The sequence below is a fragment of the Anomalospiza imberbis genome, chromosome 3 (assembly GCF_031753505.1).
Source record: "Anomalospiza imberbis isolate Cuckoo-Finch-1a 21T00152 chromosome 3, ASM3175350v1, whole genome shotgun sequence".
NCBI lineage: Eukaryota > Metazoa > Chordata > Aves > Passeriformes > Viduidae > Anomalospiza > Anomalospiza imberbis.
In genome coordinates, this window is record NC_089683.1 from 3,772,202 (window position 1) to 3,800,034 (window position 27,833).

Here is a 27,833-nt window from a genome sequence, read left to right on the forward strand (position 1 = left end):
CTGAAGAACTAGAAATCATTTCCAAATAGAATCAAGACCCTTTCCAAAGATTTTGACTGATTTGTAATGGCTCTCCATTGATAAACCTACTAACCCAATTCATTACAGCAATCCATAAAATTAAAAAGCATTTAAAAATCTCAGGACGGATATATGTTTTTTCCACCTCTCTTCTTTGCTGTAAAAAAGGGATTCCAGTTCCACTTCCACTCAAAATGCTTGTTGTAAATTAATTCCAGAAGTGCTAGTGAATAAAAATTCCTCCTCCAGCCTTACCTGTCCACCCAGTAAGTCTTCAGCACCAAAACCCACAGGACTGGAGGGATCTTTAAAAATGCTGTGATTGCCCTAAACTTATATCCTAGGCTTTGTGAGGAAGGGGAAGCTAAGAAAAGCCCATCTCAGACTCTTGCTTTAAGTTGGGGTGAATGAAGGGTGGAGTCCAAGCTGCAGCTTCCCTCCCTTGTCATCCCAGGATCACTTCCTGCTCGCTCCTGCAGCAAGGGCTGGGTGGAATTCCCTGGATTTGGAACTGATGGTCAGGAAACACAGTTCTACTTCAGCAATTGGTGGCCTGACAAACAGAATCTGGACAATCTCCTCAACCCAGGATAATAAAATGAAAAACCTATCACTGGATTTTTATCTTTTTTTTTTTTTTTTTCTTACACCCCAGCTGTTGGAATTTTTTTTTTTATATTTCTAAATCAAACTGACTGTTTTGGGGACCTTAAAATGCAAACAGCACTTGAAATGTGTTTGCTTGTTAGATTCCTCTGCTTTGCTGTTTGTTCAGACTGAGGAATGAGCCAAAAAATCAACTGTTTGCAACACTAGTGATGTCCACTATTCCAGAGAGATCCATACTCTGGAATTTGCCTCCAGACAACTTCCCCTGCAGAAATCCATCAGAAGAAGGGCATTATCTCAGCCAGTGGTGATCGCTGAAACTGCAGGACCAAGTGTGAAGATCCAACCTTCTCTTAAATAATATTTTCATCCCTCATCTCAAAACAAAAAAAGCTGATAAACATCCCATTGCTCAGCCCGTCTCAGACAGGATCCCTGTTGTCCTGTTTGATGAGACTCTGGCTGGTTTTCCTTTCTCCTTGTCTCAATGTACAGCGACTTTATCCAGAATCCAGCTGGATCAGGAGGTGACACTCATCAGCTTCCTGGCCTTCAGATGAGTTGGTGGGTCTGGAACCCTGGGGATGAGGGTGGAAATGAGGAGGATGGAGCTTCACAGCGTTGCACGGTAAGAACAGGAAGGACCTGGAGTTTCTGGAGTGATTCTAGAGGAGGCCACGGAGCTGCTCCAAGGGCTGGAGCCCCTCTGCTCTGAAGTCAGGCTGGGAGAGCTGGGGGTGTTCACCTGGAGAAGAGAAGGATCCAGGGAGACCTCAAAGCCCTTTCCAGAGCCTAAAGGGGCTCCAGGAGAGCTGGAGAGGGACTTGGGACAAGGGATGGAGGGACAGGACACAGGGAATGGCTTCCCACTGCCAGAAGGCAGGGTTAGATGGGATATTGGGAAGGAGTTCATCCTTCTGAGGGTGGGGAGGCCCTGGCACAAGTTGCCCTGAGAAACTGTGGCTGCCCCTGGATCCCTGGAAGTGTCCAAGGCCAGGTTGGAGCACACTGAGATTGTGGGAGATGTCCCTGCCCATGGCATGGTGGAACATGATCTTTATTTTCCCTTCCCACCCAAACCATTCTGTGATTCTCTGGTGCCCAAAGGCCCTTGGGAATGGAAGGCACTGAAATCCCCCTGTGCAGTGAGATTTGAGCTGGGCCTCACCCACGACAGCTCCACACGTGCTCTGGGTGCTCAGCACAGGCAGGGCTTTTTGCAGTACCACAAACAGTTAATGGCACAAAACAGAGGGAAGGCAGATCTCACGAAATCTCTCACACAAGCAATAAAGAGATACCAGGATGTGCTGTCAGCTGTCTCCTGTTCTCTTCCCCCTGTGCCCTAAATGGCATCAGCTGTCTTGTACTTGTTGAAGAAAGGAGGAAGAACATGACCTATCTCTTTAGGTGAGATCTGAAGCAGAAACAGAACCTCAAATGGAAAGTGAGTGAGGTTACAGCCCCGTAACCCAGCTGAGTACAAAAAAAGAAACTTCTCAGACTCGAACCTGACTGGTGATAATCTCTCTGAAAGTCAAGTGCAAGCAATAAATAACCCCACCCCTTCTATTGGCTCAGGCTGCTCTGAGCTGTGAATGGGCCAATTTAGACAACTCCAGACCCATATTTCTCCTCCCATTTTCAGACCAGCTTTATGCCCTGAGGCTCCAGGGGTTGGCTTTCACCTCAGCCCAGCCTGAATGAGGGCAGTTCAGGGTCCTGTTTGCAGCAGGACTGGACTTCTTACAACCTGAGGAGCCTTTGTGGGTTATTCTAAGGTAGACCCCATTCTAATATTAGTAGGGTGTGAGAAGTGTGGTCATACCACCAGTCCTCCACTGCTCTAAGTGTAACAAACCAGCTCCATTTTCATTCAGCTGTTGGCAACAGGAAACCACCAACAGCAACTCAACACACGACAATAAGAAGAATTAGGGTTTTCTCTTTCTGCATGCTCCAAGGATTGAAACTCATCAAAAGGAGCTGATGGTCCCAAGCGGATGATCTGGAAGGGGGTTTTCAACTCTGGTGGACAGATAAGATTGAGTGGGATATGATTTAATCTGAACACAGGACTCTCAAGGTAAGTGCAAATGATTTTCCAGCAGTTTTTGTCCTTCCTGCTGCCTGTTTGCTTTCTGGTGCTCCACTGGGCATATTCCCTTAGGGTATTTTAAGATTTGGCCCATCTATGGACCAGTGATTATTAAAGCCTTTAGGGTGGGATGTCCAAACTGCTGCTGTGGATAAGGATAGGGGGTGTGTCTGTCTTTCCTTCTGGCAGCTTCCCAGTGCTGGAATTGGGAACACTCTGAGGTGGGACTGATGCTCCAAGTTGGACGCTCACCCAGTGGGCTCTCTCTCAGGCACAGGCCAACCTTCTTTCTCTTAAAAATAGTGAAAGTAGGTGATAGCCAGGAGTGCATGAGTTTCATCCAACTAAATTTCTTGGAAATGAGAATGACAGGAGAAAGTGAAATCAGGGATTCAGTTCTGAAGTTGAGGGGAGGTGGAAGTTTGGGAACTCAACTTCCAGCACAGCAACTTTTGGCTGCTGCAGACAGTGCGGAGAAGGGTCAAATCTTTAATTCCCCATTTGTGGAGATGCACATTTGGGATTTTTGAGGGTTTTTGTTTCTTCCACCCCACAGATGGTTTAAATGGTCTCACTGGATGCAATATTTTGTTTTCACCAGCTCCTCCACTGAAGCTGGTAAAACCACTGCAAAGTTAACAGTGGTTGTAGACAAATCTTTTGGTAAAGCTGGAAATCTCCAGCGGAGCTATAGGAAGACTAGACTTGCTGCTTCTACCCTGGTCACTTCCCAGGATCTGCACTACGCCTGTAACTTTCATTCCTAATTAAAATTTAGGTCAGGCTCAAAATTGCAGAGCTCTAAGTTGGAGCATGGGTATTTCAGGATATCCGTGCTTGCTGTGGCACTTTTGGAAGGGATTAGCACTTGCTGTGTTGTGGGGTATTTGCATCTCAGACCTCCTCAGGTGTTTCCTCAGGGCTTTGTGGCTTATGATGCCCCACTGAATGCTCTTCAAAGTGCTTTAGTTACCCCACTCGTGATTTGGGGCTATTTCTTGCCTCTCATGACAGGCTGCCCTGATATTTAATTGATTATGAATCTTTACAGTGCAAAACCAGGACACTGCCAGCAGTGAGGGTTCCTGCTGCATGCAGAGCACATGGTCCCGGCTCGGGTACATGCTGGAGATGGAGAAGGCAGATGGAAATGAGGAATAAAAAAAGGACAGCTGCAGGGCAGCCCAGGCACACTCATTAATATGCTCGGTCAGTCATTCCGTCAAGGTTTAAGTAATTTTTATCAGAACATTCGAGGGCTGCAGAGCTTGTGGTTTCTTGTTCATATTCTGCTTTCTTCTCTCAGACCTCCTGCAGCCTTTTCATTGTAATGGTACCCAAAAGTCAGTGACAAAACCCTTCTGGCCCATTCTTGTTTTGTTCTGCCAACTCAGGGCTGTTGCTGCCCCGTGAGGATTACAAAGTCAAAACCTGAATTTTCTGGTGGAGAAGGAAACACCCAAGGCATATTTAAGTGAAAATTTTGCAAAAGTGCTGCTGATTATTCTTCATCTTCTCTTCCAACAAATTCCCATGTTCGATTTAATCAGCATGGAGTGTTCTGGGATGCTGTAAAAACCAGGGCTTTCAGCTTAGATGGTATGCTCCCAGCTCCTCTTAACTAAACACACAATATCCCAGGATGGGCATCGCATTCCCTCATAATTTGGACTGTGTGTCCCTTTCAAACACAGTGCCTTTATTTCTGCTTTGTGGCTTTCTTTCTGACCAACCTTTCGACCTTTAATTCTCTGTGGCACCTTGATGGGCATATCAGCATCCAAAAATGACCTTGAGGATATTTTCAGGAATAGCCCAGGCTTTTTGTCATCTGAAGCAGGCATGGAAAGGAAGGATTCACATGGATGGATTTCACAGGGATCTCAGGGATGTGCTGAGCAGAGTTCGGAGCTCCTGGGCACACTGTTACTTCATCATTATTTGCTGCCCTTCCTTCCCCTCATTCTTTCCATTCCATCTGTGTTAAAAAAGGAGTTTCCTCACTGCTCCTCCACGGTGCATGAGCCTCTGGAGGTAACCAAGCATTGCCTCCATGTGGGTGAGTTGCCTTGTAGCCAATCATTTCCTGCGGGTGTTCTAACACAGGCAAAATATCTTTCAGGACACCTGGGGCTAAATCCTGCTGGAATCTTCACCAGCCCCAAAGTTTCCATCCTGTGGGAATCCAGGACATCTCTCTGGCGGCCCTGGCTGTCTCGAGACCCTGGCAGGGGGCTCGGAGACCTTGGCACAAAGTCAAAAACACCTGTGGCTTCGATTTTAGCCCATGGAAAAACTGCCAACTTTGTGTGAGGAATTACAAGCCACAAGGGTTTGAGTAGTGTGGTAGTTGAATTAACACAGGGTGAAAAAGTAGAATTTTGGGGCTTTTTAGAATGGAGTTCAAGGGGACAAGATGGAGGGATTTGGGCGTGTCCTGACCTTCTTCTCCTTCTCCTTGTCCTCCATGTCTTGGTGTGATGGTGACACTTTTCTATTGGTTTAAGGTAGAGACACACTGTCTAACATAAATGATAGATATTGGCACGTTATTGTAAACATAGTACAAGTAGTTTTTTAGTATAAAATGTAAATGCTGCCCGAGAGGGCAGACAGAATGCCATGGCCGACTTGCTAGACAGAGCTCAGCAGGTCAGAGAAAGAATTTTATAGATAAGAGAAAATAAACAACCTTGAGAAGCCAACCCTATGCATTTAAGACTTCTTTGGCTGCGCAGGCTGGGAAACAAGGCCTTTTACACTTTTGGGGTCACCTCGACACCCGGACCCTGAGACCATCCATGTCTTAATTCCATGTGGTGCAAGTCAGCTTTTTTCATTAGGCTGACTCCACATTGCAAGGTTAGAAGTAGCTGGGGAGGGGGGTAAAAAAGGATGAAATACCCCCTTGCAGAGGTCTTGGCAACAAATTACAGCCCCAGGGTCCTGATGCTGCTTGTGGAAGGAGCAGTTGCACCACTAGACATCACTGGACAAAACAGGCTGTGCAGGGTCACGGTTGTTGCTTAAACATAAATAGGAATGTAAACCAGAGTTCCAATATTTCTTGCTAGACAAGACATTTGCTTCTCACAGGTAAGCCTGTTTTCCATACCAGGTTTAAATCCATCACAATATCCAGCCAAAAATATCTCCCCCCACCACCAAAAACCAAGCTCAAACCACAGCAGCTTCTTGTGTTGAAGTAAAAAAAAAAAAAAATGGGTTTAAATTATAATTTTTTTCCAAGAAAAAGTTGCAACTGAGCAGGAGAACAATGTTCCCATGGTTTTACAGAGCAGTTTTGTCTTTGTTAATGCTGGTCAGTTTTAATTTCAAAAACGTTGTGGCCTTGCCTATTCAAATTTCCAAACCCAGTGATAAATACCTGAAGGAGAGGAACACGGTTGAGCAAAAGTGTGGGAAGTTTGAACTGTGTGGAATTACTGCAAGAAATGATGTTGCTTCATTTGCTGGAGACACAGCAAAGAGGGAGGGAATAAACTTGCAGTCCACTATGGAATCATGGAATGGTTTGTGTTAGAAAGGAGCCTTAAGTGTCAGCTCATTCCAACTCCCTGTCATGGGCAGGGACACCTTCTACCATCCCAGGCTTTTCCAAGTCATGTCCAACCTGGCCTTGGACACTTCCAGGGATGGGACATTCACCATGGGCAGGACAGGCAGTCATGAGTCTTTCAGTGAAGGAAATTAGTGGTGGTCATTGGGAAGTAATTTTAAGGCCATGGGAATTGGAGGGCTGGGATAGTCTGATAGGAAGCAGTGGGAATTTCCACCACTGAAAGCTTTGAAGTGCAAGTTAGGGGGTCTCTGAGATTAATGACCTTCGTGGTGCCAGTCCTACATTTCTGCCACCCTGTGGAATACACATGGCTTCTGAACTGAAACGAGCTTTTCAAAATCATCCCCCTGCATTTCCCCCTCTCTACTTATTTACTTACACACTTATGAAATAGTTTTCCTAATGTGACCCAATCTCACTGGCAATTTATGCTCCTCTGGAAGCCGTGGAATATGTTATTGATCAAAAAGCAGGGACCAGCACCCCTGGGGTCCTGTGTGTCAGGCACGTAGGAGACACAGCAGAAATAATAACCACATGGCTCACAAATGAATTCTTTACTACTTAACAAGCAGAAAAGAATGAAAAATTTCTCAATGTCCAGGATGTCTGGTCGGCCTTGGTGATGGCAGAATCAGGAATGATTTTGGTGGATGAAGGCTGTGTGAAAAGCTCTTTGTCCCTTGATAAAGGGACCTTATAGCCAAGAGGCAAAAGACGTGCTTGGCCCCATGCCCCATTGTCCCAATTTACTACAGCATGGTGTTTCCTAATTTATGGAAGGTCCCTCTTCTCCATGAAACCTGGGGTGGGAAAAAAAACAGTACCAAAATGCCTGGCACAGAGGAACTGCCAGACTTCTTTCAGCCCAGAGAGCTCCTTGCCCAACATCTGAGCCTTGGTGGCATCCAGAGTTATGTGAACGACTTGGAACCATGAAATTTGGAGCAGAACATCTCAAAACGTGTCTGTGGGAGGATGATGATTGAGAAGTGGGCTTTGAATAGAGGTTAAATTCGACCCGTGGAAAAATCAAGGCGTCACCTGTAATGCATGATGGAAAGAGGGAGAAGAGATGCCAATCTAAGCAGGCAGAGAAATTGATAGAAAAGCTTTAAATTGACTTTTATCTTGACTTTTTTCCTGGCTGTCTCTTGCATTTTTGGCCTTGACCATTTTAGAAACAGAGGAAGAGCACAGCTGCTTGAGACATTAATGCACAATTATTATTATTTTTTTCCAGTGAAAAGTGCCAATATTCATGGTGTTTATGTGACAGAACCTTTTGAAAGGTGGTGATTTCCCATGGAATGCTATTTTTTCCCCTGAAAATTGTGGTGAAAAAGTTGGAAAAAGCACTCTAAAAGTCACTGAGTGGTCTGTCAAGGAATAATAACTGTGAGTGGAAGGGAATTGTGAATGTGGGACTCTGTACAAGACTGGTCCTAACCAGGTGAGAAGAAATCCTGGTTGTTTTAGTGCAGTACTGCTGGTGCCAGGCAGAGGATGGACACTGGCAAAGCAAGAAACTTTAGGAAATAAGATTTCTTCCAGCTCTGAGGCAATAAATTCAGGCCAGATTAAATGTGAGGGAACCTGAGAGTGGATCAGCCCCATCAATTCAGTGCCATAAATAATGACTTTCTGAAACAAACCTGGTTGCGAGGTTTGGCTTTGTTCTGCCACATTTCTGTCTCCTTCAAGCACCATAAGGATGTTTTGATATTATTTTAATTCTGAAAATCAAGTTAATCTTCTAATTTTGGATAAGGGATTAAAAAATGATGGGCTCTTTCTTTCTTTACGAGCATCAGAAAGGAAATAATATTGAGACAAGGTCCTGGCTGCTGCAAGTAGACAAGAGTAGTCACGTTGTGAGTGTAGGACAAGCTTGGCAGGGAGGACTGGCCTGGGTAGGAGTCAGTTTCTCTGTCCAAAAAGGCTTTTCCTCACAGGATCCAGACAAAATCTCTTAGTGGCAATTATTAGCAGAATATCTCCCAGTTGCAAAATCTGCATTCTCATCCCAGTCCCTGGAGATATCCCTGCAATTTAATAATAAATAATGATAGTCAAACAAGAGGGAGCCCATCTTCACCCTGCACTTGGGGTGATCTGGTACCTGGTGCCTGTGTCTGAATGTTATCCCAAACACAGGGATGGGATCTGGGAAAATCCTCTGTTTTCCTTCAGATCAGGGGAAAAAGGATAGCCTTGCAAAGTATAAATACAACAGGAAGGCCGGTGAAATCAGGACAGACTTTAAATAAACATAATAAACATACATGGATAAATATAATCCAGGAGCCACCACAGCTCCTGTAGAATGGGGATCACATGGGGTTTGGATGCAGCCACCAAATTTTTAAGATGGGGAGGAACCCCAGTGTTGCCTGTTTTAGTAGCTGAGAGGTTGTCTCAGCATTCAAAAAGTCCTCGGAGAGCTCTGAAAATGAACTCCCAAAATGGAGTCAGGTGGGTTGGTTGTAACACATCAGCGTCTTCCAAGAGCAGCAGGACACTGTAAATATGCTTTTCATCTACTACAGGAGTGGGAACAGGGAGGTTCTGATGGTAAAGGAGACTACTCATTCCTAAAAGGGAAGAGAAAAGCTTGGCCAGCCCATGAAAACAAAGTCTAGAGGAAATGAGCTGCCCAGCTTTTGCAGCAGCAGGATGGGGAAGCAGTCCTGAGGGCCAGCTGGGAAAGCAGAGGTACCTTCATCCTTTCAGTGGGCTCAGTTAAAAACTGGAGTTGCTTCTGCAGCAGAAATCCCAACAAGAATGCCTTTGTGTCAGTGTGAAATGGATAAAATTCCATGGGATGGGCATTGCTGCACAAGGAGGCCCGTGCAGGGGCCACCACTGCACAAGTCTGACTGTAGGGTCATCCTGGTGGGCTGTGGGTTCCCAGGAACAGCTTCAAACTGACAGAGAGTAGGTTTAGATTGGATATTAGGGAGCAATTCTTCCCTGTGAGGGTGAGGAGGCCCTGGCACAGGGTGCCCAGAGAAGCTGTGGCTGCCCCTGCATCCCTGGATGTGTCTAAGGCCAGGTTGGACAGGGCTTGGAGCAACCTGGGATAGTGGGAGGTGTCCCTGCCCATGGCAGGGGGTGGCACTGGATGATTTTTAGGGTCCCTTCTAACCCAAACTATTTTGTGATTCTATAATTCCATGATTTTACACTCGTCTAGAGGCCTGCAAAAACACTGGAGAAGATCTGGAGGCTGACGTATTAAAACAGGGTGGAAGCCACCACCAGAAAGACCCTGCTTGGCTAGGTGAGATCACAGCCTGTGCTTTCAGGTTGGGGGAACAGGGACAGATGGAGCCCATCTGGAGTCACTGGGAGCTGCATATGAGAGACTTTTTCCCTTTTTAGTGCCCTTTTTCACAAGCTTTTTCAGCTGCTTTCAGAGGACATCCCTGGGCTGAGGAAGCAGATTTTCTGGGCTTCTGGACTCCAGAAGCTCCATCTCGTGGCCACAAGATCCCCAGGCTGGAGGAAACAGAGGAGGCCCAAGGATGAAGGGATGTGCCCCAGGTGACACACAGGATACCTTAGATACCACAAAAACCTCCCTGGGATGCAGTAGGCAAACCACACCACATCCAATCATTTTTGTTTTTAATTCTTGCTTTTGAGCTGCTTGAACTGCGGCCTTTTCTGGGAGAGCCTTTGCAGCAGGCGGCTGCGGCTGCTGGGTTTCCCCGCTGTCAGCAGTGGGAATGTGTGTCAGATCAGAAGCAGGTTTCTGTCTGGAGCTGCCACGCTGTTGCCCTGTTCCCAGGATGACTTGGCAGACACGACTGCAGTGCTCAGCCTTTGCTGCACCTCATGGTAGCTCCTCCTTCCCACCTCCGTGGTGGATGACAGCAGCTTTCTAAAAGAGCAACTTCCCTTTTCATAGGGATAGGAAGTGAAGCTCATTTAGCAAAGAGAGGTCGCCCACCAAATGGCGAGGCCCTGTCGTAAAGCTCGAAGCACTCCACCTAACCTGACACTGCCCTCTTCTTCCCCAGCCCCAAACCTGAGGAGCTTGACCTCCATCCCCTGCCCTTAGCTGGAGGAGAATTGGGAAGGGAAAACGGGAATTGGCAAGGGGAAAGTTTGGCAAATCTGCAAGGGTTTCCTCATTTCTGTGTCTCTAAGAATAGGCACACCTGGCTGTGGCCTGCTGGTCTGGGCATCTGTCCTGGTTGTCTTCAGTGCCACCCAGGCTTGGAGGGTGTCAGAGGATGGTGCCAGGCTCTTTTCAGTGGTGCCCAGCCACAGGATGAGCAGAAATGGACATAAAATAAACCACAGGAAGTTCCACCTCAACCGTGATGAAGCAATTCTTTATGTTGAAGGTGTCAGATCACTGAAACAGCTGCCCAGGGAGGGCATGGAATTTCTTCTTTGGAGACATTCCAAACCCACCTGGTCATGTTCCTGTGTCACCTGTTACAGGTGATCCTGCCTTAGCAAGAGAGTTGGACTGGCTGTTCTCCAGAGGCCCTTTCCAATCTCAAACTATTCTAGGATTCTGGGATTCTGGGATTTTGGGATTCTGAGATTCTGAGATTCTGTGCTGACCCTCCAGGGTGATGGACTCAGTGTGACCCCCAAGGACCTGCAGGCCCCTGTGTATGGCCCAGACAGCCTTGCAGCCCTCCATGGGGTTGTCTTCCTTTGTCAGGAGCACAGCTGCAGAGCCAAGGCTGATTCCCATCCCACGTTTGCAGAGGGGGCACCAGCCACGTGCAGCCTGGAGCAGCTGCCCCCACCTCATACATCACGGTGTCCTCAGCCGCCCTCTTGTTGTCCTTGTGTCCTGTGGCTGGTGAAGGTCTTCTGCCATGACCTCAGCTCAGATCTGCCCCGTGAAGCTTTTCCTCCTGTAAACAACATCACCAGCGTGGGGTGACCTTTAGCTTGTGCATCACTCCTGGCAGATTCTGGCTCGTGTTTGTCCTGCTCAGTGGGGGCAGCTGAAGGGTAAATGATGTGAGGTCATCCCAGCCTCGAGCTGGCTGAGACCAAGCGTCCTTTTCCCTCCTGCTGCCACTTACAACGCCAAGATGATGCCATGCAATTACCCACAGAGGTGTACATGGTGGTTTTTGGGGGCCTCGTGTTTGCAACAGCTAAAGAAAATACTCTGAAAACACCACAGAAGAGCCAGCTCATTACATATCCACCATGGGAATCCTCTACAGAAACAAATCCTGCTTCTTATACAACATTTATCTCCCAGGACAGAGTTTCAGTCTCTCAATTGAACATGCTGAGGCAAAGTGAGAAAGTCACTTCCTCAGAGCCACCCACAAGTCCCTGACCAGGTCTTAATTCGTTAGACCATGCTGCTATGGTTGAGTAGGTTCATAGAGGGATGGAGCTGGCTGGAACAAGATGTGTTTCATCAGTAAAAGGTCTTTTTTTAGTGACAGAAAGGAAAGATCATTGCAAAGCCAGTTTGTTGGATTGTTTCCTAAGATTTGGTGGTTTGCATAGTGGAAGTGCAATCCATTCACAGTCATTTTCACTGCTTTTAATGACAGCTGCTAATAGCCTGTGGCATTTGCTGGGGTTTGTGTCTGGATTCTCTTTGCATTTCTCGCCTTCCTCATTGTTATTTTCATTGGCCAGGTTGTCTGGGAAGTGCAACTCCCACCCCCTCCCAGGTGATCATTTTTATAAGCAAAATAGAACAAAGAATCCTTAGGGGGGAGAAAAGAGTCATTTCTGACACAAAGACCTGATTAAAAAAAGAAATCCCATTAAAAGCATTTGCAAAACCAGGCTGCTCCTGCGGTCTGGGGGTGTAAAGCTGTTGGGCTCATGGATGGTGTGGATGTGGTGGAAGCCAGAGGCCTCTGAAAGAAAAATTTGGAAGGGCCTTCAGCCCCATGGAGCATCTGTCATGGGTCCGACCAGTGGCTCGTGCGTCCTCGGATCGTGTCCCCCGGAGCAGCAGCGTGGGAAGCAGGCAAGTCGGGAACATCCCACCCCCATCCACGTTCCCCTGAGGGTGGGGAGAAGCCCAGCAGATTTTCTCTGTCTTCATCCACCCTCCTGTTCCTCCTTGTATATTTCCTCTGACCACAGTCTGTGGGTTAAGGAGATGATGGAGGCACTTCCCAGTGCCTGCTGGATCCGGCACTGAGGGATGGTTTGCAGGGATGTTTTTCCCTTGGTCTGCTGCAAAAGGAGGAGAGGACAAAGAAGTGCCAGGTGTGCACATCCTGGCACTCCCATCCCCCCCATTCTCCCAGGGCCTGGAGGGGAAGAGAGAGGATTTATGTGTGAGGAAGGCTGACAGGAGCTGGACACAGCTGTGATGAGTAGGGAAGTGCTCTGGCATCCCATTGCTATTCCTGACATGCAGCTGGAGGTGTTCAGGTGGGGAATTGGAGATGTACATCCTTCCCTATAGCTCTTTGCCTCTGCTGATGTGGTGGGAGGGAGCATCATTCCCTCTGAGACCTGATCCAAGGAACTGCACTACTGAGCACCAGCCTTCCACCAGGTTCATTTCTCCTCTTGGCCCTATAAAATGCTGTCCTCTTCCTAGGAAAAGTCAACCTCTGGGATGCAGGGCCTCCAGGAAGGGCCTTTCCCAGAGCAGAAGTTTGGGTGGCCACATACAAAGGTGTGGAGCTCATCCATCTCCGCATGTTCTCAGGGCTGGGAGGGCCAGGACCTCCCCACATCCCTACAGATTCCTGTGACGTGTCCTCCAAGTGCTGTGGAATGGAGCATCAGGGATTCTGGCTGAGGGACCATGGCCTGTGCCCACTTCCATAGGGTTTGGATGTTAGATAAGGGTGGCCTGCAGAGGGGATTTCTCCCTGCTGTGCCCCAACTCACCCAGGACCCATCCACAATTTGGCCCACACCAGCACTGGGCAGAGAGAGGTTTGAGTTGAAATTTGGATGGAAATTCCAGGCTCTGCAGGAAGTGCTGTTGGGCAGTGCAGTTTTGTCATAAAACCTGTCCCACCTGAAGAACCCCAGAGTGGCTGCAGGTACCCAGAGGGATGTGCCTTGTTCTCCTGGACCCATCCTCCTCCTTGCCTGCTCCAGTGCATCCCACTGCCCCCGAGTCCTGCAGAGACATTCCCAGCAGACATCCCACCTTGCTGCCTGGGCTGAGCTCATGAGGGAAGCATGAAGGGAGGTGGGAAAAGCAGTCTACCCTCCTGCTTTTCCCCTCTCCAAGACCCTGATCCCTGGCTCTGTTTCCTGGCCCGCAGCCTCCTGCAGCCCAGCCGAGCATCCGCCGTCTTCCAGCGGGATGCAAAGCTCAATGTAAGCAGCCATTTTTCCTCCAGACAGATGTTTTGATTAGGGAATGACCACTCTGGCAACGGGAGGCTGTTTTCTTCTTCTGGAATGAGCAAGAAGCTTTTATTATCTTCTTGTCTTTACTTTTTTTTAATTCCCTGTCAAAAGACTTTCTGCATCTGCTTAAACTCAAGGTTCTGGAAATCTGTGTGCTCCCACAGCCCCCCAGCCTCACACAGCCTTCTCCCATAGATTGTCCCTGCTCTTCAGAAAGGCCTGGAACAGATGGCTTTTCTGCTTGGTTCGCTTGGTTGGGCCAAGTTCACCTGCAAATCATGGCCTGAGAAAAATGGAAAATTTAGGGCAGATATAAATCATAATAGAAATGGAAAGCTGGCTTGGATTGTAGCAGGAGATCCTAAAATAAGCCAGTGGGCTTCAGTCTCTCTCCTGAAATGTGTACCCCTCACTTTGGGATAAATCACAGGACTACAAAGCTCCCAGATTTGTTTGTCTGCCCTGGGCTGCCAGGGAACAGATAATTCCAAGGCAATTTGGCCACACTGGCTGTGCTTAAGACTGGGACCTGGACAGAGTCCAAGCCAGGGAGATGGGATGCACTGGAATGGGGAAAGAGGAGGATGGGGCCATGTGAAGGAGGCAGCTACAGCTGCTTTGGAAAAAGCTGCTGTTACAGCTGCTTCAGGTGTGAGAGGTTTTATGATGGATCAGCCCCAACATCAGCACCTCACCTCAGTGGGAGAGCCTGGCTGCTCCTGGGGGTTCTTCACCTTCCCTTCAAGGAACTTTGACATGGACCAGAGTGTTTGACAGAGTCTTCATTGCACAAATACAACCTGGTATCCATCAAAGATCAGGACTGGAATGGGGTTTGAAAGCTGCCAGTAGGATATTCCCAGTTCTCCAGTGAGGATGAGACATGGAAACCTGACATCTGCTTCACTCCTTGGCAAAAACCATGATACCTCTCCAGCACTTCACAGGGACTTCCTGCAGTGCTGGAATCATGGAATCACAGAATGGTTTGGTTTGGATTGGGAAGGACCTTAAAGCCATGGGCAGGGACACCTTCCACTAGCCCAGGTTGCTCCAAGAGTCATCCACCCTGGCCTTGAACACTTCCAGGGATGGGCCAGCCAGATTTTGGCCAGCAGATCACAGAGGATGGCTGTAGCCTCCACCTTCTGCCTGTGAGAAAGACCTTGTTCATGGTTTCAGTGCTCTTTATAGCACAGCATGTTGGTTCGGAGCTGTCTTCTTACCTCCTCTTAGCAACGAAGCTGCAAATTATTTCAAAATATGAGCTAAAAATCTCTTGACCGAAACCCAGCAGAAGTAGAAAATGGTCACAGCAAAAACCACTTGAGTAGCAAATCTTCCTTCTTATTTAAGGAGCTGATCCATCAAGATCTTCAGTAATTCTTCAATTTTGTGCCTTGCAAAGCAATCTAAGGGTGCCAGGTCAGGAAATGTTCTGAAGAGCTATTTTATTAAGGAAAAAAAGAATTGAATGCATCTGTGATGCACTGAGAACTGGAGGATATTTTTTTTCTGAACTTTTTCACTCCTTGCTGTTGCAAAAATGCAAATCTGGAATACTTAAATTATTGCATCTGAAGTGAATTGATTTCAGCAATTCTTTCAGGACAGGGGAGGACTTGCAAAGAGAAATCTAGCATTTAAAATCCTTCATAATAGGATAGATCTGCATTTTGAAAGTATTTTTTTGGTTTTTTGAACCCATTTCCTTTGAAAAATATGTTCTTAAAAAAATAGACATTCATAAGTTTTAAAATGAATTAAAATATCTGATATTGCTGAGCTGGATGGAAAGAATCTGGATGGAAAGGGGGTCATTTTGTGATTTCAGTAGGCTTAGAGGGTTTTTTTCGAGCTGCCCTCAGAGTGAAACTCTGTTGGCTTACTTGGGCATTAACCTCTTTTTCCATGGCAGTTTCGTGGGGTTGAGGCAAATGGTGAGCCAAGACTTCTGCTTTTCTGCTTGATTTGGTCTTGTTTCCTTTCCTATACCCGCCTATGCACTCCCAAGGCTGCCTGTCAGTGTCCTCCACATCCCTCTTGCAGAAGGTGCTGGATTCTCATAAAAAATGACTTTACATCTCTTTTGCCCTGGTACAGGAAAGCAGCCAATGGCAGCAGGTGGTCTCACTGTAAAAATGAGATGAGCAAAGCTTTGGAATGACAGAACCCGAGGCAATGGTGTGAAGCTCACTCCAGGGAGGTTTAGGTTGGATATTAAGGAAAGATTCTTCCCCTAGAGGGTGGTCAGGAACTGCCCAGTGTTCCCAGGGAATGGCCAAGGCTGCCAGAGCTCCAGGTGTGTTTGGACAATGCTCTCAGGGATGCACAGGGTGGGATTGTTGGGATGTCTTGGATAGGGCCAGGAGCTGGATTGGTGATCCTTGTGGGTTCCTTCCAACTCAGGATATTCTGGGATTCTATGATCTTTGAAGAGCTCCCCTTGACTCATTCCTGCTGAAATACTTGAACCTGCACCCACCTCTCTGTAGCCAAAATGCCAACTCTACTACCCCTGTGAAGACTGGTAAAATTGCATTCTATCATTCCCCAGCGTGGGCACCCAGCCCATCTTAGAGGTTCTGCCCATACATCCAGTGTTCCTGTGGGACATCTGTCCCACAAATTCAGGGCTGGCTGCACCACAGAGCTCATTGTCCTGGTGTCTGTTGGCTTCTTCAGCTTGGCTCTTCCAGGAGCTTCTAATATTTTTTACTCGTCACCTAGCAGCAGCTAAAGCTGGACTCATAAAATTGTAGAATATCCTGAGTTGTAAGGGGCCCATAAGAATCTTCGGGCCCAGCTCCTGGAGATGCACAGGACCACCCCAAGAATTCCATCATTTTAGTTCTGAAGCTGGTTTTTGCTAAATGCTTTTATGCATATAGAATCATAAAACCCTGGAATTGTTTGGATGGGAAGGGACCTTAAAGACCACCCCATTCCACCCCCTGCCATGGGCAGGGACACCTCCCACTATCCCAGATTGCTCCAAGCCCTGTCCAGCTTGGCCTTGGACACTTCCAGGGTTCCAGGGGCAGCCCCAGCTTCTGGCATGCTGTGCCAGGGCCTCCCCACCCTCATAGGAAATTTCTTCCATATATCAGACCTAAATTCCTCCTCTTTCAGTGTAAACCCTGTACTCCTTGTCTTATCACTCCATTCCCCGATGAAGAGGAATATGGAAAAAACTTTGTGTTGCCTTAAAACTTTTTTGTTCTGCTTGTTCTGCTTTGATTTTTGGTCACTTTAAAAAGAACTTGTTTTGGAGGCTTGAAGAAAAAAAGTTCCCCCCTCTTAGTTATTTAATAAAACCAACATTTTTAGATGTGAAATACTATAATTTCACAAAAGGAAATTTCCATAGGTTTCTGAGTTATTGTGCTCTCCCCAGCACTCCTTTCCACTGGAAAAAAAAGTAAAAACAGCATGGGAGAACTACTCTAAGTGGCTTTTCTCATTTGTTTTTTCTAGTGAAGATAATTTTTAAAAGCATTAATGAGAAGCAAAACACATTGTCATGACTTACACTCAACTCAGCCGCCTTTATTTTTGAAAATAAAATTACTTTTTAATGATCGAAGGTTCCACCAGATGTGACATGGGAACCAGCAGCTCACTGTATCCTGCAGCAACATTTTTTTGCAGGACTATTTTGGGTTTTGTAAAACACCTGCTGGCCCAAAGCACGGTGGAGTTGGCTGCCAAAGGTGTCGGAGGCAACTGGGAGAGTGGGACTGGTGGATTTTGTAGGGACTGCGAATCCCCAGAGATGTTCAAACCCCTTCTGTGCGTGGGTGAGAGCGAGTGACCTTTGTGGGAGGCTTGACTCGAGGTGGGCTGTGTTGTTTCCCTCTCTGAGCTGCTTTTGCACGGCTGTGTCTCCAACAAAGCTGAGCCTGTGCAAGGCTGCAGAGAGGCAGTCTCAGCAGGGTGCAGGAAGGGCTGCAATGTCCCCACGGGGGTGCACAGGTGGTCACCACTCCTCTCAAACCCTGCCAGAGCAGCTGGGATGGCCCCAAGCCCCTGGTTGGACCTGCTGAGATTGATGTTCCTCCAGGCCTTTCCCATTCTGCCCCACCAGTGCCACCACTGGGTACCAGAGTAGTTGAAAGAAGATTCTTGGCCCAGTGGGAGAAGCAGGACACAGTGATGGTGTGGATAATTATGATTAGATTTATAGATAATACAATAAATATTGCCAATGAATATCTAAATAATAGCTCCATCATCTATTGCAGTGGTTATAGTGTCACGAGGTCGTAGTTTCTCCTGTTGAGTAACGAGACCTCCTCGCTTTCTCAACTGCTTAAAGAAATCTAAGTGTGGCTCACTCCACTTAGTCTCAGATTTGGTCAACAGCCCTTGACTAAAGCATTTCAATGTAAGCAAGTTCAGCTAGAAATGTACAGATTTTCAGTCTTTAGCCCTGCAGAATTCACAAAAGCACCTATGGAGCTACTTCAGGATTTATCTCAGTATTTGACCAGAACTGAGAGCTTTTACTCACCCACCCAAAAGTTCCCCATCTTTGGTTTGGATGTCCTGCAGGTGTCCTTGCCAGGGTAAAGACCCATTCAGAAGCTGCCTTCCATCTTGGAAGATCAGGTGGTCCAGAGGGTCCAGTCTCCAACAGCATTTTATACCCTTTTGCAGGCCTCCAAATAATTGCAAACATAGTAATAACAATAACAATAACAATAACAATAACAATAACAATAACAATAACAATAACAATAACAATAACAATAACAATAACAATAACAATAATAATAATATGTATTCCATTATTTATGTGAGCACCTGGTGTTCTTATGATTGGATGAATTACATTTCCTGACACAGAGCGGAAGGGGAGAGGGAGGATGTGTGTGGGAGGATATATTTGATGGCCAAAATATCTTTCGTTGCCATCATGCATTGAGAGCAACTGAAAACCCCAGAAGAAGCATCCATGATCCTGTAGATGGTCTGTCAATCTTCCCATAAGTTCATCCTTGTGACACAACTGGCAGTCAAAGCAAATTGCTGACTCTTGCTGTATCTCACACTCCCTAAATCTGCCAAAAATATGGCAGTTGCATGAATTATCTCTCATTTGGGAGCAGAGTATATCAAAGATCCCAGGATTTTCCAGTGAGACCGTAATAAGGACAACAGATCAATGCCAAACATGTGGGTGGATTTTCTGTCTTTCACAGTTGGTAATGAGTGATAGCTGAAACTTATCCATCATCCAACCTTGACTTTAAATGATACCTTGCTCTTCCCTGCTGCTGGAAAAAAAAAGAGAAAAAAGAAAAAAAAAAAAGAAAAAAAAAGAAAATCATTCAAGCCACTCTCGTGGCAAAAACCCTGTGATCCAGAATCTGAAATCCTGGCAAAAAGTTGTGAGTGGAAAAGCAGGAAAAGTTCACCTAACAAATCATGTGCCATTGCACCACCAGATCTGCTAAGCAGAGCAAGCTCTGGATACAACCTGGAGGCTGCCAAATAAAAATGAAATTGCTGCAGGAGCTGCTCTGGTTGATTTAATAGGTGAAACTCCCCCTCTGACTGTGCTGTCAGTGCCTGGAGCAGAGCTGAGGCCTGGGACAGATGGATGGGCCATCTGTAAACGCAGGTCAAAGGAAATCTCAGAGATGAAAAAGTTTTGGATGAGGGAAAAGTGTGTATGAGGCTATCCTGAAATATTTCACCAAATTCTTCTATTTTGCACACCTTATCCGTAATAATAAAAATAAAGCAGAAGGGAGAAGACATTAAAAAAAAAAAAAAAAGAACCACCACATTAAAATATTGTGGTGGCTTCATTAGAAACCTCATTTTAAAGACCCAGATTTTGCAATATTAGATCTGTGCTAGAAAGCAAAAAAAAAAAAAAAAAAAAAAAAAGTTGCTTTTACTGGAATATTTTTCCCTGTGAGTCTGGCTTGCTGGTAGCTTTTCTGAACACACTCATTAGAATCTGACTACCAAGAGACTGTGCCAGACTGACATTTGGGGGGTGTCCCTGGACCTGAGGTCCCTGATCCTCCATGATTACTGCAGACCTTCAGGTATTTTGGCAGGAATAGGAGTTAATGTGTCACAGCTAAGAGTATTCAGGGTTTAATTTTTGGGGGGTTTTGGACATGTAGCCCGCACCTTCCAAAGCCTTTGGTTCAAAGCAGGGGTAGGGCAGACTTTGGCACTGGATGTTGCACTTCAGCAATGCTGGCTTCATCTGCTCCTTCATTTTTGAGTCTCCAAGAAGAGCTTGGCCATTTTGGCTACCCAGACCCATTATTATCCTCTAATTCCAGACAGGAGCTGAAATTACATTTCTAGGATGAAAGTCAAACAGTCCTCAAGCCCAAGTTTGGAAACCTTAATGCAGACCAGATGATGATCCATGGAAAGGGTTTGATTCATTTTTGTCTAGTGATCCTTGGGGTGTCCAGGAGGTCTGAGGCATCCATAGGATAGAGGGAAACCTAACCCATGATTTCTGGGAGAACCACACCTTGTGAGGACCCAGAGCACATCAAAAAGTACCGCAGATGGATGAGACAGGCCCTCAGCCCACACTTTACAGGCAGGATGGATGCAGGCTGCACCACATTCCTTAACCTTCTTACAATATTCCAAAGGGCCAGAGAGGTCCTGTGGCTTCCTGGACAAACCAAGTGTGAGTCTGTGCTGCTGAAACATGAGAAACAGCGGGACTGGTTCCGTGCACGGCGCGGCCCTACTGCGTGGGAGGGACACGAGCTGCAGAAAGCCCTGAGCTGCCTGAGGTGACTCGTTCTCTGGCCAGGGACTGTGTGACCCTCCTGAAGCCCTGGTGCAGCTGAACAGCTCTGCACAGGGCTGTAGATAAATCCATCTTCATCCCTCCGGCATCACCCAGCTCTGGAGCAAGTTTGATATCAGATGGGGATCTCTGTGTTGGAGGGGGTCTTATCCAAAGCAGTAATTTGAGCCTCTTTTTCTTGTTTTTCTGGTGACTTATAGTGTCTGTCTGAACCTTATTTGCAAAGTATGAAACACCAGAGTCATGTGAGAACAGAAATCATGGGGTTATCAAGGTCCAAGGTAGCAGAGGACTGTAGACAGGATGGTTTTCGACTCCTCTCTTCACTGTCCCATCGTCCTGTATTCTGATTTTCTCCACCTTGTTCTTCATGAATGCAAAGACTTTGTCCCTCAGTGCCTACACCTTTCCCCAAAAGCAGTCTCATTAAAAACAATTTCTGCTCTTCCTTCCAGGATGGGGTTGTTTGGCAGCAAAACTCAGCTGATACCCAATGAGAAACACACTTCTGGAGGCAACCCAAAAACCAAGGGCAAACCTCCTCCTGCCCCACCCAAGGTAAGCCTGCAGTTTTGTGTCCCTTTGGGATCCCCCCCACAGCTCAGTTGATATCTGAAGTTACGCAGGCAATATTTAGAATCACAGAATCACAGGATTATTTGGGTTGGAAAGAACCTGAAAGCTCATCCCATTCCATCCCCTGCCATGGGCAGGGACACTTTCCACTATCCCAGGTTGCTCCAAAGCCCATCTCCAACCTGGCCTTGGACACTTACAGGGATGGGGCAGCCACAGCTTCTCTGGGAAACCTGGTCCTCCCAGCTGATCCCTTTTGGACAGGGGTGGAAAGTGCTCCAAGGAAGCTCTATATTTAAAACCCCTAAAATACTGTGCATTGAAATATCTTCTCATCAGCACTTTGAAACCCAAGCTGATGTTGCTGACTTGCAAGATGGGTCAGATTCAGGCTAAAATTCAAAGTTGCAAACCACAATGGAAACTTCACCGCTGTGAGTCTTCAGCGGGTTCAGTAAAGAGGGTCTGCAGCCAATCTGTGTTGCGGTGAGCTGAGAATCAGAAATCCTGGGCATCTGCTTCTCCCTTTGCATTCCCTCAGCCTCTGCTGGCATGGACACAGAGCAGGAAGGAACTGGGGAAGGATTTAGGAGACCTCAAATGACAAACCTCTTGTTTAAACTTTGTAAGTCACTTCACTTCTGTTGCTGTCCAAAGGACATGAAGTTGTTTTGTCTTTCCTTGCCTCTGCCAGCACCGCAGCCAGCAGCCAGCACAAGAGAAACTCAAGGTGCAACTCTCATGTGAAGACCATATTGAGCCCTAGGAGAAGGAAGAAATTACAAACCATTGCTTTTTATGACAGCTGGAGATGTTTTTCACTCCTTTACTTTCATTTCTGAGTTCTCCCACGGCTATTCACTCCAGTTTTCATGACAGCAGATGTCAGACTGACCAAGAATATGTTATTTTCCTAAATTTCATTCTCTCCAGCTCACTGGAGAGGAGACACCATCAGTATAAATACAGTATCACTGACCATCTTCTGCCATTCATCATTTTTTTTGCCACGGGCACTCGGCTCTCACATGTCAGGGGAAATCCAAATTTCTTCAACTTAAATGAGAAATGGCAGCAGATGAGCAGCTCTCCCACCCCACATTGCTGCTAAGCTGGGGTCAAAGGGTGGTGCAGGCAGAAAACACGAGGTGTTTTTAGTTCTGTGTCTGTCTTTCACCACATTTGCACGTGTATAAAAATACCCGATGTGGTCAAACACCCACCATAGGCACTGTAGGGTGGGTGAAGGCCAGTTTCAAACTGTTATCCCCCAAAACAAGGTGGTTACATCCCAGCTCATTTGGAATGATCTATGGACAATTTGCCAGTTCCAGCAGCAGAGCCAAACCAAACCAGGAACAAAGTAAACATTTTAAAAGTGTGCCCAGATGAGTTGCAGTAACTTATTGCTATTTAATTTCATAGTCTACAATTTCCTCCTGAGGGACAGTGGAGGGGCAGCTGCAATCTCTGCTCTCTGTGACCAGTGACAGGACCCAAGGGAACAGTGGGAACTGTGTCAGAGGAGATTTAGTCTGGATATTGGGAAAAGGTTCTTCCCCCAGAGGGTGTCAGGCACTCAGCAGTCTCCCCAGGGAATGGGCACAGCCTGAAGGTTGCCAGAGCTCCAGGAGCACTTGGACAATGCTCTGAGCCACAGGCTGGGATGGTTGGGGTGTCTGTGCAGGGCCCAGAGCTGGATCAATGATCTTTGTGGGCCCCTTCCATCTCAGGAATCATAGAATCATTGGGTTACAGAATATCCTGAGTGGATGTCCACAAGGACCATTGAATATTCTATGATTTCTACAGTTCTCTGATTAATTAGCTGTTACAGTCACTGCCTCTGTTTTTTTAATGTAATCTTGAGAAAAGGATATCATATACCCATGATCCTTGGGACAATTATGGCAGACAATATCTCTGGTTTTCTGCTTCAAACAATTCTGCAATTGCCATTTCTCATTCATTTTCATCCCTCACTGATCCTAAGTCTGGCATCAGTGGACAGGGGTTGGATAGAGCAGGCTCCAAATGAGGGGGCAGCAGACTTCTGCTTTAACTCAGAGGGAAGCCAAGGCTTATTCCAGCTTTCCGTGAAGACAGCTATGAACACCTCATGGCAAAATGTGCTAAAGCCATCACAACTGTGGAGCCAGGCACAGGGGCTGCTGACTGACTGCAGTGGTCTCTGGACCAGACTCCCACTCGTCTGTGAAGCTGAAATCAGTTTTTCCTGAAACACAACAAAGTGATAAATATCTCCTATTTCCTTTCTATTTCTATCACAGGGGAGACAAGTTATCAACAACCCTCATCTAAACCAAGCCTCTGCACAAGGTAAGGTTCTGTTTTCTTTGCCTCCCTGTGGGGTTTTGCAGGGTGATGGTCCCCAAATGTCAGGGTTTGAGGACGAGCCATCACGTCACAGACATGTGGTTTCTGTATTTTCAGCCGTGCCAAGCAAGGAGTTTATCAGAGTGGTTCAGAAAACTCAGTTTACATCACCAAGTCCTTGCAGCTGCCAGTTTTCCCCTGCTCATCAAAGAAATCCAGTGGGAAAAGCACTCCCTCTCCTTTGGAACCAGGTCACTTCCAATGCTGTGATTCCCCGATTGGTGGAGCAAAGGGAGATCTGAGCCTGGAGCTGTGTGCAGTGTGACAAGTCATGGATGCTTTATCCAGCCAGCTGAAAATTTCAGAGGAAATAGCAGGCATCAGAGAGGCTACAAAGAGAAGGAGAAGAAAGGAAAGAGCATAAAATAAGAATACACAGAGCCCCTGCCTGGAGACGGGCTGTTGGCTGCATCCACCTCTGCAATTATCTGTGGGTCACAGATGGTGTTTGGAGATTATTGTCTTGCAGCAGGGAGCCCTCAGCTCCCTCTGCCCAGCCTCCAGCAGCAGCTCATGTGCATTTCAGTCAAAGAAGTTCTGCAGATTAAGGACAGAGAAAGATAATTAGAAGTGGGGGGAAAATAGAGGAAGCTTGGAAGAGGGCAGTTAGCAACACATGAAAGTTCTTCACGTGGATGAAAGGGTAGGATTAGGGGAGATGATGTGAGGAAAGAGAAAAGGGGGATGGTGAATAAATGGGATGGGTGGAATGACAGTGGCAGGTCTTATTCGGTCTTATGGATGGTGATGGAGGGTCCCTACCATGGGCCAAGCACAGGAGCTCCTGCAACATCAAAATATTCTTCAAATTTGGCTTCTGTTATGGAGATCAAATTTGTGGGAGGTGAATATCTTCAACCATGTGATCTGGGGTGTGTTTTCATGGAAATGCCATTTTTCCAGAAACTATATTTTCTTTTGCAGAGTTGTTTACATGGCACATTTCCAAGTGGCCGTGCTCTCCCACTTCCCCAGCTGAGCAGGGACTGACAGTTTGTCACAATTTTATCACAGAGTTTTTATCACAGGGTTTTTAACACAGGATTTTTATCACAAGTTTTTTTCCACTCTGGTCAGAGTCACAGCAGAAATTGTGATCAAGGAGGCAGATTTTACTTCTCCTTCATTCCCAAAGGCAGAAGTTGAAAGATGCTAAAAAATGGATTAAGTAAAATATTAGCCATTTTCAGCTCTCAATACTAATTTTGTTCATTAGATTCAGTTCCAGTTCTGGAGGAATATTCACACTGATAGTCTGGAAAACTTCCTATTTTTCTCTGCCAGTGTCTGAGTTTCCTGAAATAATGGTACATCTGACTGTGCACTGTGTGACAAAATGGGCTGATAAGAACCAAGCAAGATATTTGAGATACCAGAGATCTTCTCCTAAGTAATAGCAATTCAAATGAATCAAAAGAGAAAGCATGCACTTTAAATTCAATCAGGGAAAATTATTGCCTATGGAAGTGTGGTATATAATGTAAAATCAACCCTTTCTTTTCCTGGATTTTTAAAAATTTTTGTGGATTTTTTGTTTTTGCTCTCCTTGTGTTTTGAATTGTTTTTCTTTGTTTTCTTCTGATCTGGAGTTGTTGAAATTGTCTCACACTTTCCAGCTTTCACACCTCTGTCTCAGAAATCATTAATTTGTTTATTTTTAACAAAAACCTAATTCCTCCTGACATTATTTATCCTCATGGAAGTAACACAAAGGGAGGCAAGGGGTGCAGAACTCCGGATTCAATGTGGTGCACGTGGCATCACCAATCCTTTTTTCACTTTGGGCAGTTTTTTCCACCGTGTGTTTCCCATTCCTTTTAAACCATTCCCTGAGCAATCACAAAGTTTTTAAGGCTGCTTTTAAGTCCCTGTGGAGTCAAAATTTTAGTTCTGAACCCCCAAAGCCCGCAGCACTGCAAAGTCCTGGCCCATGGTGGGCTGCAAATCCAAGAGTCCCATGGCAGAGCTGCTGTTTGCTTGCATTGGATGGATAAGACATAGAAAATAGGTAGAATAACCCCCACCTTTACCCTGCCAGCTACTCACAGTTGAATTTAAATCCCACTGATGGAAAGAGCTGGTGGTTTTGGGTGCTTGTCCTCAGGCATATTAACCTGCACAGCATGAGGAGTCAAAGTCTCTGCTAGGTAATTTCTTCTGGTGAGGAACTACGACTTCCTCCACCTCTTCACTTGCTTCTTGCTGACCAAAATATGAACAGGACTGAGTTTCAGGGTGTGGAAGGTCAGCATGCTCTGGAACTTGAGGTCTTCTGCAGCGTCTCAAAGTTAATGCTGAAATTCTTGGTTGTTTTTGTTGTTTTACTTGAATGTGGTTTTGCGTTTGAAAGGAATGCTGTCAGAAATACGAGTTTGAGCTGAAATGGGAAAAGGAAGGGTTGTTTCTACTGAAAAGGCTGTTTTCAGTAAAATTAAATTTAAAAACATCTAATCGAAAATGTTTGCCTTGATCTGGAGCACATCTGAGGAGAAGAGGCTGAGGGAGCTGGAGGGGCTCAGCCTGGAGAAAAGGGGGCTCATGGGGACTTTCAGCCTGAAAACAAATTGTAGACAGGTAGGGGCTGGGCTCTTCTCCCTGGTAAAAAGTGAAAGGACGAGAGGAGATGACTTTAAGTTGCACCGGGGGAGGGTTAAATTGGATACTAGGAAAAAAATTTCACAAAAAGCATTACCAATCTTCAGATCAGGCTGCCCAGGCAATGGAATCACCATCCCCAGAGGGATTTAAAATCCATGGGAATGTGGAACTTGGGGACATGGTTTAGGGGTTGTCTTGGAATGCTGGGTTAAATGGTTGGACTTGATGACTTTAGAGGTCTTTTCCAAGTTTAGGATTCAGTGATTCCAACCAGCCCATGCCAGGCTGAAACAGAAAGCTGACCCCATTCCCAGCAGCAGTAACCCAGTAACCCAGCAGCAGTAACCCAGCAGCTCAGTGCACCCAGATGGCCAACGTGTCCTGCAAGTTGTCACTCACACCATGACCATAGTAAAATGGCTCTAAACCAATAAATGATCCTTTGGGACACCCTGGCACAGTCTCAGCCCTGCTTTGTGGCCATGAGGTGGTTGCAAAGATCTTCCATTCAGGACAAGCCAGCGGTGGGAGGACTGGTAGAATCATTCCTACTGAGCCACCAAACTGGCACTCAGCCTCTGCAAACCCTGCTGGTATCAGGCTTTCCTGACAGCAGCTCTGAGCCAGGATGTGTTTGGCTCCCAGTCAAAGTCCTAGGGCTGGCAGTTTTATCTGAGAGCTCCTCACAGCACTGATAAGCCTCTCGTGGCCTGAGTGGATCAAATTGGCCAAGGCAGTGTAATCCGTGTGTTTCTCATGGGGTGATGGAGTCGGGACAGGAAGAGCCCCTTTCATTATGAGATGGCAACTCCTGCTAGCTCAAGCAGAGAGAGCTTTTCTTCTGGCTCATTTCAGTGTGCAGTGTTCTCAGTGCCTGTTTTGGGATAAAAGGTGATTACATATTTTTTCAGTATACGAGCCCTTTTTGTCCTTGCTGCATTCTCTCTTTTTAATTTTATTTTCACTTATGTCAGTTGCTTCAAGATCAAAACTCCATTTTCATTTTCTGGAGTACGCAGCCACTCTGGGCTTGAGAATATTTACCCACTTGCTCCTATTTTTCTGAGCACTAGTGTGATCACTGCATTATTTCCCTTTTCTAGAGGACCAGGAGGGTGTATGTGTGGATGGCAGGCTGATGGTGGACACCTCGCAGGAGGCACCAAACCCTTTCATGTCTGAGCAGATGTGTGATAACAACTTTCTCAAGGAGGCAGACAGAGTTTGGGTGCATTGCTAATTCGAGATGCCTCAAGGGAAAGCCCCCAACCGTGCCAGCTATTTTCAGACTTCAAAGCATTCTCCCTTGTGCCTGATCATCCTTTTCCCATCCTGGGAGAGAGGCTCGGCTGGAACCTCTCATGGATCTCCGATTTCCTTCTCAAAAGCCTGAAGGGAGCTGCTCAGGGCTCTGCTTTCCAAAGCTGCCTTTCCTCCCACGCTGACCCTTTCTCCTCCCTAACAAATTGCCATCAGAGCAGCAGCCAGCCTTGCAAAGGCACAAACCCCAAGTCACCCCAGAGACACGGTTATCTTGCCAGTGACAAAGGGCCAGTCTGGCTTTCTTGCTGGTGGCATTATTTGAAAAGGTCACCCGAAGACAGTGGCTTGACAGGCTGTTTTGAAAAATGCTAATAATAGGCTGTCCATCAGTCTCAGTGCATTAATTAGGCTGAGCACAAGCTGAAGCCTTCCTGCAGCACAGTTCCCATTCTCTTTTTCTTTTTTTTTTCTTTTTCTTTCTTTTTCTTTTTCTTTTTCTTTTTCTTTTTCTTTTTCTTTTTCTTTTTCTTTTTCTTTTTCTTTTTCTTTTTCTTTTTCTT

General features: G+C 46.4%; 1 protein-coding gene across 5 annotated transcripts in view; it reads left to right on the forward strand.

The window, feature by feature from the left end:
* Positions 1-1,893: 1,893 nt before the first annotated feature.
* Positions 1,894-27,833, forward strand: part of BLK (BLK proto-oncogene, Src family tyrosine kinase) — a 45,778-nt gene continuing 19,838 nt past the window's right edge. The window contains exons 1-3 of one of the 5 annotated variants that reach the window (XM_068183159.1): positions 1,894-2,716; positions 20,895-20,997; positions 23,307-23,355. In XM_068183159.1, the coding sequence (XP_068039260.1) occupies positions 20,896-20,997; positions 23,307-23,355 (151 nt within the window). In that variant the 5' untranslated portion in view covers positions 1,894-2,716; position 20,895. Of the gene's footprint in view, positions 2,717-8,819; positions 9,027-9,505; positions 9,595-10,095; positions 12,286-14,603; positions 15,066-20,894; positions 20,998-23,306; positions 23,356-27,833 lie in introns of those variants that run through there. The other 4 variants (XM_068183158.1, XM_068183160.1, XM_068183157.1 and 1 more) reach the window with 4 other exon arrangements.